A 14,271-nucleotide genomic window follows, 5' to 3' on the forward strand; every position below is an offset into this window, starting at 1 on the left:
TGAATAAAAGAGCTAAACCACAAAATACTGTAGAATGAGCAAACCCATACACACAAAGTTAAGGGGAGACAGACCAGAGCGAACTAGTCCCGCCTTCATTCAAAATATTCACAACAGGACACCAGCCCTAGTTTAGCCAATTTACCAAAAAAGGTAAACAAAGCCCCCCCCGCACTACTCCCCCAGTATACCGATTGACCGTCAGTATGAATGGTTGAGAGGAGAGAAAACTGTAGCAAGACAGACCTTCTCATAGCAGAGTGACAAAACGAAACAATAGCCCACTACACAGGGCCGCCTCAGGGGGTGGGGGGCCTCGCGTCTAAATACGCACAGGGCCTCACATTTCTCCCAGGCGGCCCTGCCCTTATACTACTGCAGCCTAGCACGAGGCGATGTGGGACCCAGAACAACAATTGCCTGCGCACAGACACGCAACATGTTTACCATGTCGGCTGGATCCATAGCCCCACTACCCGACGCCAACCCAGATGGGAACACCGTTCAACAAACCCCGCCGGAACACAAGGTAACATACCTGGCTAGGCAACCTAGCCACGGCCTACCCTGTTGTCAACCCATTTACCCGAAAAAAGGTAAATAGGACACAGCAAAAAAAACCACAACAGCTACCGACTGACCTTCATTGATGAACCGGGCAAGAGGAGGGAGAGTGACAACATCTCACGGCGGAGACATTAGAACAGCGTAGCAATTAGCAGTAGTAATAGCATGCGGCATTAGCGATAGCATGTAGCATAGCATTAGATGTTTTAGTAGCACGCCCAAGACAGCTTGGAAACCGTTCCCTGCAGTGAACGTTCACCAAACCAGCCTGCCCCCGGCGCCAACACACAACATGGTTGTGTAACAAAACAAACCAGCATTACTAACACTAATACCCATGCCTGAAGACACAGGGCCTACCTGAATACAAGCTGGCCCGACAGCCAGTCTTGTACAGCTGAACCTCGATGTGCTGTCATCAAACGAGGAACATCAACATAGGCCCGTCGTGTCGCCGAAAACATGCGTCGAAGATGCCTCAACATTATGACTCTGATCCTTTTCATCCTGCTAGTTATCGTATGGTGCACGCATCCATTACGCTGGGACGAAAATAGAGGAAGGGTGTTTGGTGACCAGAGTCACGGCTATATGGGCGGTGCCACCATGGGGGCGGGGCCCCATACAGGTGGGGTGCATGTAGTTTGTTCGTGGGAGATACAATAGGTATCATAGGAGATAAGGGATATCTCATAAGGCTCAGAGCGGGACGCGAAGCAAATACGATATATAACTCACTGTTCTCAGAGCTTGTTCTATTTCTAATGGACAGGTAAACTCACTGTTCTCAGAGCTTGTTCTATTTCTAATGGACAGGTAAACTCACTGTTCTCAGAGCTTGTTCTATTTCTAATGGACAGGTAAACTCACTGTTCTCAGAGCTTGTTCTATTTCTAATGGACAGGTAAACTCACTGTTCTCAGAGCTTGTTCTATTTCTAATGGACAGGTAAACTCACTGTTCTCAGAGCTTGTTCTATTTCTAATGGACAGGTCAACTCACTGTTCTCAGAGCTTGTTCTATTTCTAATGGACAGGTAAACTCACTGTTCTCAGAGCTTGTTCTATTTCTAATGGACAGGTAAACTCACTGTTCTCAGAGGTGGCCCACTGCGGTTTCAATCCATTTACAAAGTGTTGAGTTGGAGGACTGACGCTTTTGCAGTATATGTTGACGATTCCACATGTTACATGAATACCTCATTCGTGGACTTTTAAAACCTTACTAGAGTTGACTTTAGGCTTTACATCACTATTAATCAATGTACTACCAAGCACGACGAACACGGACCTGTTCAGGTGTTCTGAATGTCTTATAGACCAGACTTCAGGTAAAGCGTACAGCACTTACTTAGCTAACAACCATCCTCAAAAATAAGAACAATGAGCCGTGATTTCTCTGCACACATGACACACTAGAAATAAAAACCCTCAGAATTTTAGCACTTAAGCCTCGGAAATAATAATAGTACACTATTATTCATAACTGTATTGTCTATACCGAATGGTCTGTTGCATACGACTGTAAAAATACAGTAAAATTCAACAATCACATTTTGCATTTTTTTTCTCTTTATTTTTTTTTGTCGTTTACTAAAAAAAAACGTATGGTATTTTACAGAGATCAGACAGGACGGGACACACTAGTAATCCGAATGTACACTTCAATATTGGGCAAAAAAAACAGTCAACTATCAACATTAACATTAACTTTTATCGTTTTCCCCCCCCGCCCTTTTCACACACATCAAAGGTTGGAGAGACACTACTTCTGCATTTCAGTGATTCACGTGATTCAACCTCTTCTCCTCCGTGCGTGTGTCGACGCGTCGCCCTCTCGGCAGCCCGGACCCCTGGGGGGGAAGGGGGTGGTGGGAGGGGGGGGGGGGGGGGGGGGGGGTAGTACCACCATGACGTGAATCCGAAGGAAGGATAAAAAAAAAAAAGTGCAAACCGTTGGTCTTCTTGGGGTTTTTCCGTTCTTCTTGACTAAGAGTCTTGTTGTTGTTGTTGTTGTTGTTGTTGTTGTTGTTGTTGTTGTTGTTGTTGTTGTTTTGTTGTTGTTGTTGTTGTTGTTGTTGTTGTTGTTGTCGTTGTCGTTGTTGTCGTTGTTGCTTGTTCAGCGCAGAGGAGCCAGAGGGTGGTCGGCGCGGTGACATCAGAAGTTGAGGAGGTACAACAAGGTGACGCCCAGCACGAGGTCTCTGGAGCAGTGGGTCAACGGGGCCGCCTGGTTCACGTCGTGCATGGCGCCGGGACCTGTAGGTGGGGGGGACACGCAACACAGTGATAATGTCACAATAGGCTACCGACTTTTCCATTTCCAGACTTCAACTATTATTTTAAAGCGTTCTCTTTAAGACCACTGATCACCTGGTTTGATTCTCAAGCATCGGTATCCTGGAGACCATTAGAGGAGAACATAGTGGCCCCACATAGACTGCAGGATATAGTGTACACCAACTTATCAATTAAGCAATGCAACTTGAGATTTGGCCCTCTTATTACACATGTGATCCGGATATGGCGTGACACACAGAAAAAGTTGACTAACCACCATAAATGGCACAGTCATTCTCCCCTATTTAATAACAATTTACTCCTTATTGCACGGCAACCTATCAGATTTCCTAGATGGGGAAAGAAAGGCATACACACATTGGGGGATATCTTCGATGATCATGGTTTCTGCAGTTATCAAGATATATTTAACAAATTTAACCTCACCAGCTCCACTAATTTTTTCTATCTACAATTAAGAGCAGCTTTGAGGGCTCACGGAGTCCCATTAAATATTCCACTTGAGCAACACAGATTTCACAAATTATTTTATGAAAAGGAGACATCGAGAGGCTTCATCTCTGACTTTTATCGTCACTTACTTACGTCCTCATATGATGTCCTTCCCCTAGACTCGGTTTGGAGGAAGGATATCCCAAACTTGGAAGTAGATTTTGATTGGGATGCAGTCTGGGCAAACGTTCGGCTATCATCACGCAACCCAGATCACCAACAGATTAATCTTAATTTTGTTCATAGGACTTACCTGACTCCTAGACGTTTGCACCTAATGGGGCTCAGACAAGACCCTCGATGCTCCTTGTGTTTAAACGGTGCTATTGGTACATATATGCATATGTATTGGGAATGCCCTCCTGTTAAGATATTCTGGGAAAAAGTAACCACTCAATTATCAGAATTTTTATCTCTGACCATACCTACACTGCCTTCTGTATTGTTGTTGAATGATGTTTCTCAGTTATCGACCTCTGTACATGTAAAGAGACTCATTTTGGCGGGTCTTACGGCTGCCAAAAAGTTTATAGCGTCACGCTGGATTCAACCGGATAAAATGTGCCGGAAGGTATGAGTTCTTACCTATCTCGATGTGATTTATCTAGAGATATCTACTGCACAAATTTGAGGTGTTAATGAAGCCAGCATAGCAATCTGGTTAGCTGTGGTGGAGAAGATAAAGGGAAGCATATGAACTTGTAATTTCTGATGTTAAATGAAATAGTGGATGTATAGTCCAAGTGGGGGTCCTGAGGGGGGGGGGGGGTGGTGGAGGGGGAGGGAAGGGGAAGGAAAGAGCGAGGCAGTGTATTGTATTGTATTGTATTTATTATTTGTATTTCTTTTAATGTACATTTATTTTGATTTAATTACTGGACTTTCATTATTGTTATTATTATTTCTGTCATTGTCCTGTGATTTATCATTGATTTTTACTGTTACTGTATTGCTTGTCTAGTTTTATGTTAAAAAGGGGAAAATAAAAAACATTTGTTCAAAAAAAAACAATAGGCTACTGACTGTAGATGTCACCATGGCTACCGACTGTAGATGTCACCATGGCTACCGACTGTAGATGTCACCATGGCTACCGACTGTAGATGTCACAATAGGCTACCGACTGTAGATGTCACCATGGCTACCGACTGTAGATGTCACCATGGCTACCGACTGTAGACGTCACAATAGGCTACCGACTGTAGATGTCACAATAGGCTACCGACTGTAGATGTCACCATGGCTACCGACTGTAGATGTCACCATGGCTACCGACTGTAGACGTCACAATAGGCTACCGACTGTAGATGTCACCATGGCTACCGACTGTAGATGTCACCATGGCTACCGACTGTAGATGTCACAATAGGCTACCGACTGTAGATGTCACCATGGCTACCGACTGTAGATGTCACACAGGGCCGCCTCAGGGGGTGTGCGAGCAGTGCGGTCGCACAGGGCCTCGCGGGAAGGGGGGCCTCGCAAATTTTTTTTTTTTTTTTTTTTTTTCGAGGCCCCCCTTCCCGCGAGGCCCTTTTTCATCACAGACCTAAAATCTAGTTTTGCTTATATGCTTATATATTTCACATTAGACACGTTTGTAGAATGTGTCTGACTTGTTCCTGGGTCTGCAGACATACTCACTATTGGAGCTCAGCCTCTGGGGTTCTGCAGCAGACATACTATTGGTTTCAACGAAGGGAGTGGTTTTACTTACATCATGTGTAGTACGCCGGCGTGAGTCAGCTGCGTTTGACTATTTTGCGCGTGCAGCTTTTGACTATTATGCTTAGTTATGCCAGCCAAGACGAAGAAAGAAGTCGGTCATTATCAGTCGGTCGGTCACCAAGGAACGTTGACGAAAGGCCTCTCGCTAGCGGGACAAATGGCCGGAGCCTTGTCATGGTATAGCCATGATGATGTCGGCTAGTAGCTAGCTTAGCTAAAGGCTAACTAGCGTTAGCTAACCTAGAGACAGCGCATACAGCCAAGATGAAGAGGATGGTCGTTTGGCAGATGAACTTCGTCAACTCCACGAGGTTGTCTCCATCCTCTTGGACGTTTGGTGAGTTTTTAACCTATTCTATTAACTCTATTCTATTCCCGCCGTGGACATCTCTCTCTCTCTCTCTCTCTCTCTGGAGCTAAACTGGCCGACTAGCTGTTGTAGTACTACTAGTAGCTAACGGTGTGTGGCCTGGTGTCAGCACCTGTATGTAGCCGCATAGCTTGCTTCTGCGTTAGCTAATGGTTAGCGATAGCCTGGTTGAGCTAACTGTTAGCCAGTTAGCTGTTTAGCTACGACGTTAGCTGCCGGCTGCGCTCGGCTGGGAACGTTCGTTTGATGCTATCAGTTAGCCTTGAGTTAGCTGTTAGCTTGTGCTACGACCATTGTCATTAGCCGTGAGAATAGCAGGGGGTTATTTTTGTCCCGCCAGCGAGAGGCCTTTCGTCAACGTGGAGACCTTTGTTGCGGCCTTTCGCCCTGCGTTCCTTGGTGCAGGTAAGATTAATGAAAATCATGACATTACCCCACTCTTCCTTCCTTCCCCTCCCGAATGTTTTGTTAATAACGATGTTTTTTTCCAGGCAAAACATATGTTACTTCACAACATTTGGAGATACGACATGTGCTGTGTGTGAATTCATTGTCTTGGTCGTTTGTGTAGCTTGGGTAGCGTTGGGCCGTTGGCCAAAGCTGTGTGTGGCCTGGTGTCAGTAGCCTACCTGGCTAGCCTTTAGCTGTCGGCCATTGGCTCCTTGCTGCTTTGTTTTCTCTGGTATAGACCCTCTTCTCTTTGGATTTAAGTGTTGATCTTTGTCCTTTTGGATCTATGTATATTCATGTTGCCTTTGTGAAGTTATCTTTTCCTTCTGTTTTGTTCTTTCATTAAAAGTTGAATATCCTTTAGGGGGTCATCTTTGCTTATCTCTCTCATACATGCTCTCTCTCTAACACACATGCTCTCTCTCTCTCTCTCTCTTTCTAACACACACAGTCTGCCTATGGCGGCCTTTCTCGATGGCTAGGCTGTGCTCGCTGAGTCTGTACCTAGTCAAGGATCTTCAGTCACAGTGCTCAGGTATTCTGCCACTGTGTACTCTCTGTTTAGGGCCAAATAGCATTTCAATTTCTTTCCAATGTGTCTCTCTCTCTGTACACTGTATATTGACTGTAGAACGGGAGCTCTCTCTCGCTCTATCTCTTGCTATATGTTGACTGTATCATGCCCAGCCTCGGGCAGCGCTATTATTTACGAATATGTTGACTGTATGAAAAAAAAAAAAAAAAAAATTATATATTTTAAATCTCGCACAGGGCCTCGCATTTCTCCCAGGCGGCCCTGATGTCACAATAGGCTACCGACCGTACACATCTCACATGGTTACATTATAATGACGAGTATCCTAGTGCATTTCCCCCCTCTCTGCCTATTACAGAAATTAAGTCATTTTGGCCTTGATACTGTCATTTTCCGCCGTCGACTAAAAACACACCTCTTCAAACAATATCTTAAAAAAAACTAACCTTTCTGTCTGTACTATTTTGTACCTTACTACTATTATATGCTACCAGGCCCGGACTGGCCATCGGGAGCACCGGGAGTTTTCCCGGTGGCCTGGCCTGCAAAAAAATAAAATATTTTCTTTTTTCTTTTTTTTTGCCGTGCCATTGTTTCTAGTTGTGGCGGCGGCGGCGCGGCGCGATAGTTAGATAACCTAGGTGGGTGGGGAACAACCAGGATTTCACTGTCTGCGACAGAGTTGGAGAACTATCTGACTCTCTCCCTCACGCGGACACACACACACAATGGAGCCGTGCTGCCGCTTGTGATTGGTGGAGGCGGGACCAGGCGATACAACTGATTGACAGCGGAGGCGGCGAATGGAATGGCAGACGGCACTCAGATGCAGAATAACAGCCAGGCAATGAGCCAGGTAGTGAGGGACTCGGGAGAGATACAGTAGAGCGAAAGTCAATTAACGTTGATGTCAAGATGGACAGTGGAAGAAAGAGAAAGGGTGGAGGAGAGAGGGATAAAACTAAGAAAAAGTAAGGCCCTTACAGGAGAGAGTGGTTAACTGTATTATAATAGTAAATAGAAAAATATGTTGTGCTCTTGCTTTTTTCTTTTTGAAGGTGGAGAGAGTAGTATTGCTAGTGCCACAAGTTTTATTTGAGGTCCATAACAGTACATTGTACTAAGCAATTGTTGGCTCATTAGTTTGTGATTCACATGCACTAAAATTCACCAGAATGCAGGAAATTAAGTCTTTGTAACAAAAAATTTCCTGGTGGGGGACCCCCAGACCCCCGCTTAAAAAGTGGCCTGATTGGGGCTATATTTCGCGCTATATCTCCCGGTATGAATTATTTCCCCAGTCCAGCCCATACTTATACTACTACCTATCGTTCTAATATTTCTCAGTATGTTTGAGTGTAACACTCAAGATCGACACTGTTTGACGAACAACGCCACTGGCCCTTAGCTGCCAGAGATGTACCCTTCCTGCTGACTCGTTGTTCACAATCGGTATTTGCTTGGGATAAAAGCGTTCAGCTAAATGACTACATCTAAATGTAAAATGTAAAGGCATGTGGGGTTAATGGGAAAATTGCGTTTTCAGCAATGGATTAAAGAATTTTATGTTTTGTCAATGTTTTTTTAAGTTCAAAATCCACTGCCTTATCAGAGAGAGACATGTATATTATACGGTTTTATTCACGGGACCACAGCTGCACAGACCACAGACGAAGTTAAACGAGCGATCTATTAATAGTCCATTAATTAATTAATAAAGAGCTGCCGGAATATATATATATAACCTGTGAGAGGTCTATTGAAGACCATCAGGGAGGTCTCAAAAAGGTACATAATGTACGTTACGCCAGAGCCATACGTGCAGGGCCGCCTGGGAGGAATGCGAGGCCCTGTGCGAGATTTAACGCGAGGCCCCCCCCCCCCCCCCCCCCCCCAAAAGGTTAAAAAAAAAATATACATATATATATATATATATATATATATTTTTTTTTATACAGTCAACATATTCTTAAATAATAGCGCTGCCCGAGGCGGGGCATGATACAGTCAACATATAGCAAAAGAGAGAGCGAGAGAGAGCTCCCGTTCTACAGTCAATATACAGTGTACAGAGAGAGAGAGAGAGAGACACATTGGAAAGAAATTGAAATGCTATTTGGCCCTAAACAGAGAGTACACAGTGGCAGAATACCTGAGCACTGTGACTGAAGATCCTTGAGCACAGCCTAGCCATCGAGAAAGGCCGCCATAGGCAGACTGTGTGTGTTAGAAAGAGAGAGAGAGAGAGAGAGAACATGTGTGTTTGTCATGTGTGTGTGTGTTAGAGAGAGACTAGAGCATGTATGAGAGATTCAAAAGGACAAAGATCAACACTTAAATCCAAGAGAGAGAGAGAGAGAGAGAGAGAGAGAGAGAGAGAGACACATTGGAAAGAAATTGAAATGCTATTTGGCCCTAAACAGAGAGTACACAGTGGCAGAATACCTGAGCACTGTGACTGAAGATCCTTGAGCACAGCCTAGCCATCGAGAAAGGCCGCCATAGGCAGACTGTGTGTGTTAGAAAGAGAGAGAGAGAGAGAGAGAGAACATGTGTGTTTGTCATGTGTGTGTGTGTGTTAGAGAGAGACTAGAGCATGTATGAGAGATCCAAAAAGACAAAGATCAACACTTAAATCCAACAAGAAGAGGGTCTATACCAGAGAAACCAAAGCAGCAAGGAGCCAATGGCCGACATCAGCTAAATAGGCTAGCCAGGTACTGTGACACCAGGCCACACACAGCTTTGGCCAACGGCCCAACGCTACCCAAGCTACACAAACGACCATTCACACACAGCACATGTCGTATCTCCAAATGTTGTGAAGTAGCATATGTTTTGCCTGGAAAAAAACATCGTTATTAACAAAACATTCGGGAGGGGAAGGAAGGAAGAGTGGGGTAATGTCATGACATTTTCATTAATCTTACCTGCACGAGGAACGCAGGGCGAAAGGCCGCAACACAGGTCTCCACGTTGACGAAAGGCCTCTCGCTGTCGGGACAAATAAGCTATGGCCAGAGCCTTGTCATGGTGCAGGCCCGACTACATCTTCTGTCAAAGATGATGTCGTAGTCAGAGTGCCAGGGCCTGCTATTCTCAAGGCTAACTGATAGCATCAAACGAACGTTCCCAGCTGACGCTAAACAGCTAACTGGCTAACAGTTAGCTCAATCAGGCACCTGGCTGTATGTAGCCGCATAGCTTGCTTCTGCGTTCTGCAAGCTATGCGGCTACATACAGCCAGGTGCTCTCACCAGGCACACACCGTTAGCTACTAGTAGTACTATATTAGCTAGTCGACCAGTTTGGCTCCAGAGAGAGAGAAAGAGAGATAGGTCAGGTCCACGGCGGGAATATAATCATAGGTTGACTCACCATAACGCAGTATCAACGCGGCGCCAATGGTAAAGTTGGAAGGAGACTTTCTTGGCCCACGGTGTAATTTCTTGAAAAGACATCCACTCGCCTCGCTCCTCTGAATAGCGCTGAATTATCTACCTCGTGTGTCTTCTTCTTCTATTTGGTATTACGGCGGACGGGCCGGAAACACTATCCTAAAATCTGTAGAGCAGCAAATCCGCAGAAACCGGAAAACTGCAGTCTGCAGAGCCGCAGAGGCAGGAAGTCAGACACATTCTACAAACGTGTCTAATGTGAAATATATAAGCATATAAGCAAAACTAGATTTTAGGTCTGTGATGAAAAAGGGCCTCGCGGGAAGGGGGGCCTCGCAAAAAAATAAAAAAAAAATAAAAAAAAATAATAAAAGAAATTAATAAATCTTTTTTTTTTTTTTTTATTATTATTATTTTTTTTGCGAGGCCCCCCTTCCCGCGAGGCCCTGTGCGACCGCACTGCTCGCAAACCCCCTGAGGCGGCCCTGCATACGTGATATTATTTACGTATTGTATCGAAAATGTAACAAGTGTATGTATTACAAATAAGTATATATATTACATTATTCAAAAAACTATTACTTTTTACATTTTCAGAAAACATTTAAGTTCCCTTGCTGGGGATGGAACCCTAACCCTCACTGTATGTCTTAACCATAACCGTTACGTTAATGTTAAAACTAACCTTAACGCTAACTATAATCATAGTTAGACAGTGGTGAGAGCACTCACCTGCGACTGCGATGATTGTTGGTTCGCCTCCTGGTTGTGGACTTTTGTCGATTAAATAAGTAAATATATTACTTATGCCTATAACATAACGTACATTATGTACCTTTTTCCTGTGGTTGATTAGTCCTTTATTTACATGTCCTGACAATACTGTGTTGAGGCTATAGAGTCATAGACTGGTAGAATTCTATGATTCCGAGAATACATTTCCAAAAACAACTATGAAAGGGTTAAAGGGACAGATCACTTTGCAGCACTGAAAGGCAGCGGAGGCAGGGCGGACCACTATCTACCCCCCTCTGCCTAACTGCCCTTTAGCAAGGCACTGATCTACGTTTCTGTTTCGTTATTTATTTTATTTGATATTGCCATTCATAATCCATCGAGGCACCTTGTGCAGGCTGTCCTGAATGTGTCCGAGATCGCAGACGGTCAATACCGCCGCCTAATGCCTTGCGGCCGTTATTGCACTCCATTTGTAACGATGTAGTTTGTTTTCTCTACCGAGCCGCGGCGCGGGGGCGGGTTCTAAAGACTCCGGCAAGACAAGCGGTCACCACGGTTGCCTCGACGAGTTCATCCGCCCGCCCGTCCCTGTGCAATGCTGGATAACGTGGGACAGACTACCGCAACCAGTATTTGGAATGGCTATCAGATAATTGGATTATTCTTTTCGCAGTACATCATTTACAAGGTAAGGACTCAATATTATCAATATTGCGTTGATCCGATCGTTTCTTTCCCGCGATTGCAGCCTGTGTGTGTGTGTGTGTGTGTGTGTGTGTGTGTGTGTGTGTGTGTGTGTGTGTGTGTGTGTGTGTGTGTGTGTGTGTGTGTGTGTGTGTGTGTGTGTGTGTGTGTGTGTGTGTGTGTGTGTGTGTGTGTGTGTGTGTGTGTGTGTGTGTGTGTGTGTGTGTGTGTGTGTGTGTGTGTGTGCGTGTGTGTGTGTGTGTATGCGTGTGCGTGTGTGTGTGTGTGTATGTGTGTGCGTGCCGTTGGCTGCGATAGACGCACGGGGGAATGTGCATGCGCAAGGAAACATAATACCAATAATCTAGAGTTGATTTCAGGATGATAATCAGGTGAAAAATGGCAACGTGATAAGTGGATTTGACTAAAGGGCTGTTTTGATGGAGTTCCCTGGAATTACACAGTATCACTCTACAACTATACTCATATTCACCACGGTATAAAACGGAAATGTATAGATGAAATAATCAGTTTTTTGCACGTTGACCGGAAGAAACCCACTGACAATCGACAGCGTTATTAGATCCATAGCTATAATATAAAAAATATAGGTTTAGCTCTACAAACAAGGTGAGTGCTTACATGGGGTTAATGGGTGGCAAGGCCAGATGCACTTCCCGGAAGGGGTGTGGCACGCAATGTGTTAACTGGAAAGTCCCTTTTTCATAAATAGGCTTGAAAATGACAAAACAGGATCTTTATTCTGGACAATTATGCCAACGTTTAAAGAGGCTGCGATACTGGCAGATCTTGGCAGGGTCAATAGTTCCCAATTTTTATTATTGTATTTTGCACAATCAATGCGGACATGACCACCCGCATTTCACTGTATGCCCTGGTATGTACAGTATGTGACAAATACACCTCTTGATTCTTGATGATCCAGACCATCTGACTGAGCTATATTTATCTCTGTCCTCCGTCTGAAATGACGCCCACTCGCTGTCGCCACAGGTTCATTATGATATGATATGTGTTATTTTATATTACGGCAGAGCGTGTGAGTCCTCAGTTCTCAGAGCTTCCTCACTGCTTTCTTCCACCAACGCACCTGTCACACTATTATTCTGCCGCGCAGCAGACTTTCATATCCTCATTACACAAGTACAGCTACGTAGATGACATACTGGTTCTGCGTCGTCTGAAACTGCTCATATTTGTTGCATATATATATATATATATATATAATATATATATATATATATAGAGAGAGAGAGAGAGAGAGAGAGAGAGAGAGAGAGAGAGAGAGAGAGAGAGAGAGAGAGAGAGAGAGAGAGAGAGAGAGAGAGACAGAGAGAGAGAGAGAGAGAGAGAGAGAGAGAGAGAGAGAGAGAGAGAGAGAGAGAGAGAGAGAGAGACAGAGAGAGAGAGAGAGAGAGAGAGAGAGAGAGAGAGAGAGAGAGAGAGAGAGAGAGGGAGAGAAAGACAATACTTTATTGTCAGAAACCATCTGAGATTGTTCAGCTCTATTTGCAACATTACAGAAACAACATCGATTAAGACAAAAAACACACATTTAACATTACAATCCCAGAATATATTATTATTAATAATAATAATAATATTAACAATCCCAGAAGACAATAGTATTACTATTAATAATAACATTACACTCCCAGAAGACACTAGTATTATTATTAATAACAATAATAATAACATTACAATCCCAGAAGACCAATATAATAATACATAATACATAGAATAATAGATCCAATTTAAAAGATACGACTAATGGTTAAGAAGAGCATAAAAGGGAAGGGCAACTGGAGGGACATATTCAACATATTCAAGGTCCTTTAAAGTGCATTTGCTCTGGGATTAAACATGTTTGATTTTAGGATTGCCTGGTGCACAGACGGCTCAGTCTAACCTCATTAGATGGTGGGAACCCTGTGTCTTCTATCTGATGGTAACAACTCGTATTCACTGTTCCGATAGTCTTACTGAAAAAGCGGGCCATTCGGAGCCTTCATAAAGGCTGGTTACAATAAACACACAAATCCGCTGTTTATAAAGTCTCATGTTATGAAATGTTATGATTTGGTTTATTATAAAAGTATGCAAATAATGTACAGAGCTATCCGGACGGGGTAACACTTTATAATAACACTCAGTTACAGTACATACATTTATATGGTATCCAATAAAAAGTCAGTTTTGACCTGACTTCGACCAATAAAAAGTAATTCCAGTAATGAATAAATAGTCAATTCCAATAATGTAAACAGTGGACAGAGAGCAAACAAACAGACCAAAGATCAATGAAAGTGATGTGAAGCTACACTGGGAGGCTGGGAAACGCAGCATCCTGCACTTTAAAAGGCCCAGACAAACATTAAATGGGCACACATTGTTCCAGGCAGGCGGACCACCGCACTGTCGCGTTAGAACTCAACTTCATTAATCTGCCTACTTCCTGTTTACAACCTCAAACAAACAGTACATCCGATCCGCCTACGCTGCGATACATCTCCATTCTTATTATTTTCTTTGTCTTTTACAACCAAAAAACAAACACTATAGATGAAATACAAATAAAAACACCTTACATTATTTGATACAGTAAACATTTCTCTCTCTCTCTCTCTCTCTCTCTCTCTCTCTCTCTCTCTCTCTCTCTCTCTCTCTCTCTCTCTCTCTCTCTCTCTCTCTCTCTCTCTCTCTCTCTCTCTCTCTCTCTCTCTCTCTCTCTCTCTCTCTCTGTCAGGCTGTCAGGCGATTACAATTTTTTATCTAATTAATTACAGGATTTGTAATTAATTAATCTAATTAATCACATTTTAATCGCATAACCATTTTAGGCCTGATATTCTATAATCATATTTCAAATGGCATGTGTCCGGATGGCAGAATTCAGTACTGTATCTACAAAACATTCTGTTTAATCATCTTCCATTTATTCATTTGCTTAGATTTTTCAGGTCTGGGCCCCGTTCCATGTACCTGGAT

General features: G+C 43.7%; 1 protein-coding gene across 1 annotated transcript in view; it reads right to left on the reverse strand.

Moving 5' to 3' along the window:
• Positions 1-2,724: 2,724 nt before the first annotated feature.
• LOC311229411 (opioid-binding protein/cell adhesion molecule homolog) overlaps positions 2,725-14,271 on the reverse strand; it is a gene marked incomplete at both ends in the record, with an annotated part of 852,472 nt that continues 840,925 nt past the window's right edge. Inside the window, one exon of the mRNA XM_084315495.1 lies at positions 2,725-2,825. Coding sequence (XP_084171621.1) covers positions 2,725-2,825 — 101 coding nt within the window. The remainder of the gene's footprint in view (positions 2,826-14,271) is intronic.

This window comes from Notolepis coatsorum, assembly GCF_963971535.1.
Source record: "Notolepis coatsorum genome assembly, chromosome: 6".
NCBI classification, from domain to species: Eukaryota; Metazoa; Chordata; class Actinopteri; order Aulopiformes; family Paralepididae; genus Notolepis; species Notolepis coatsorum.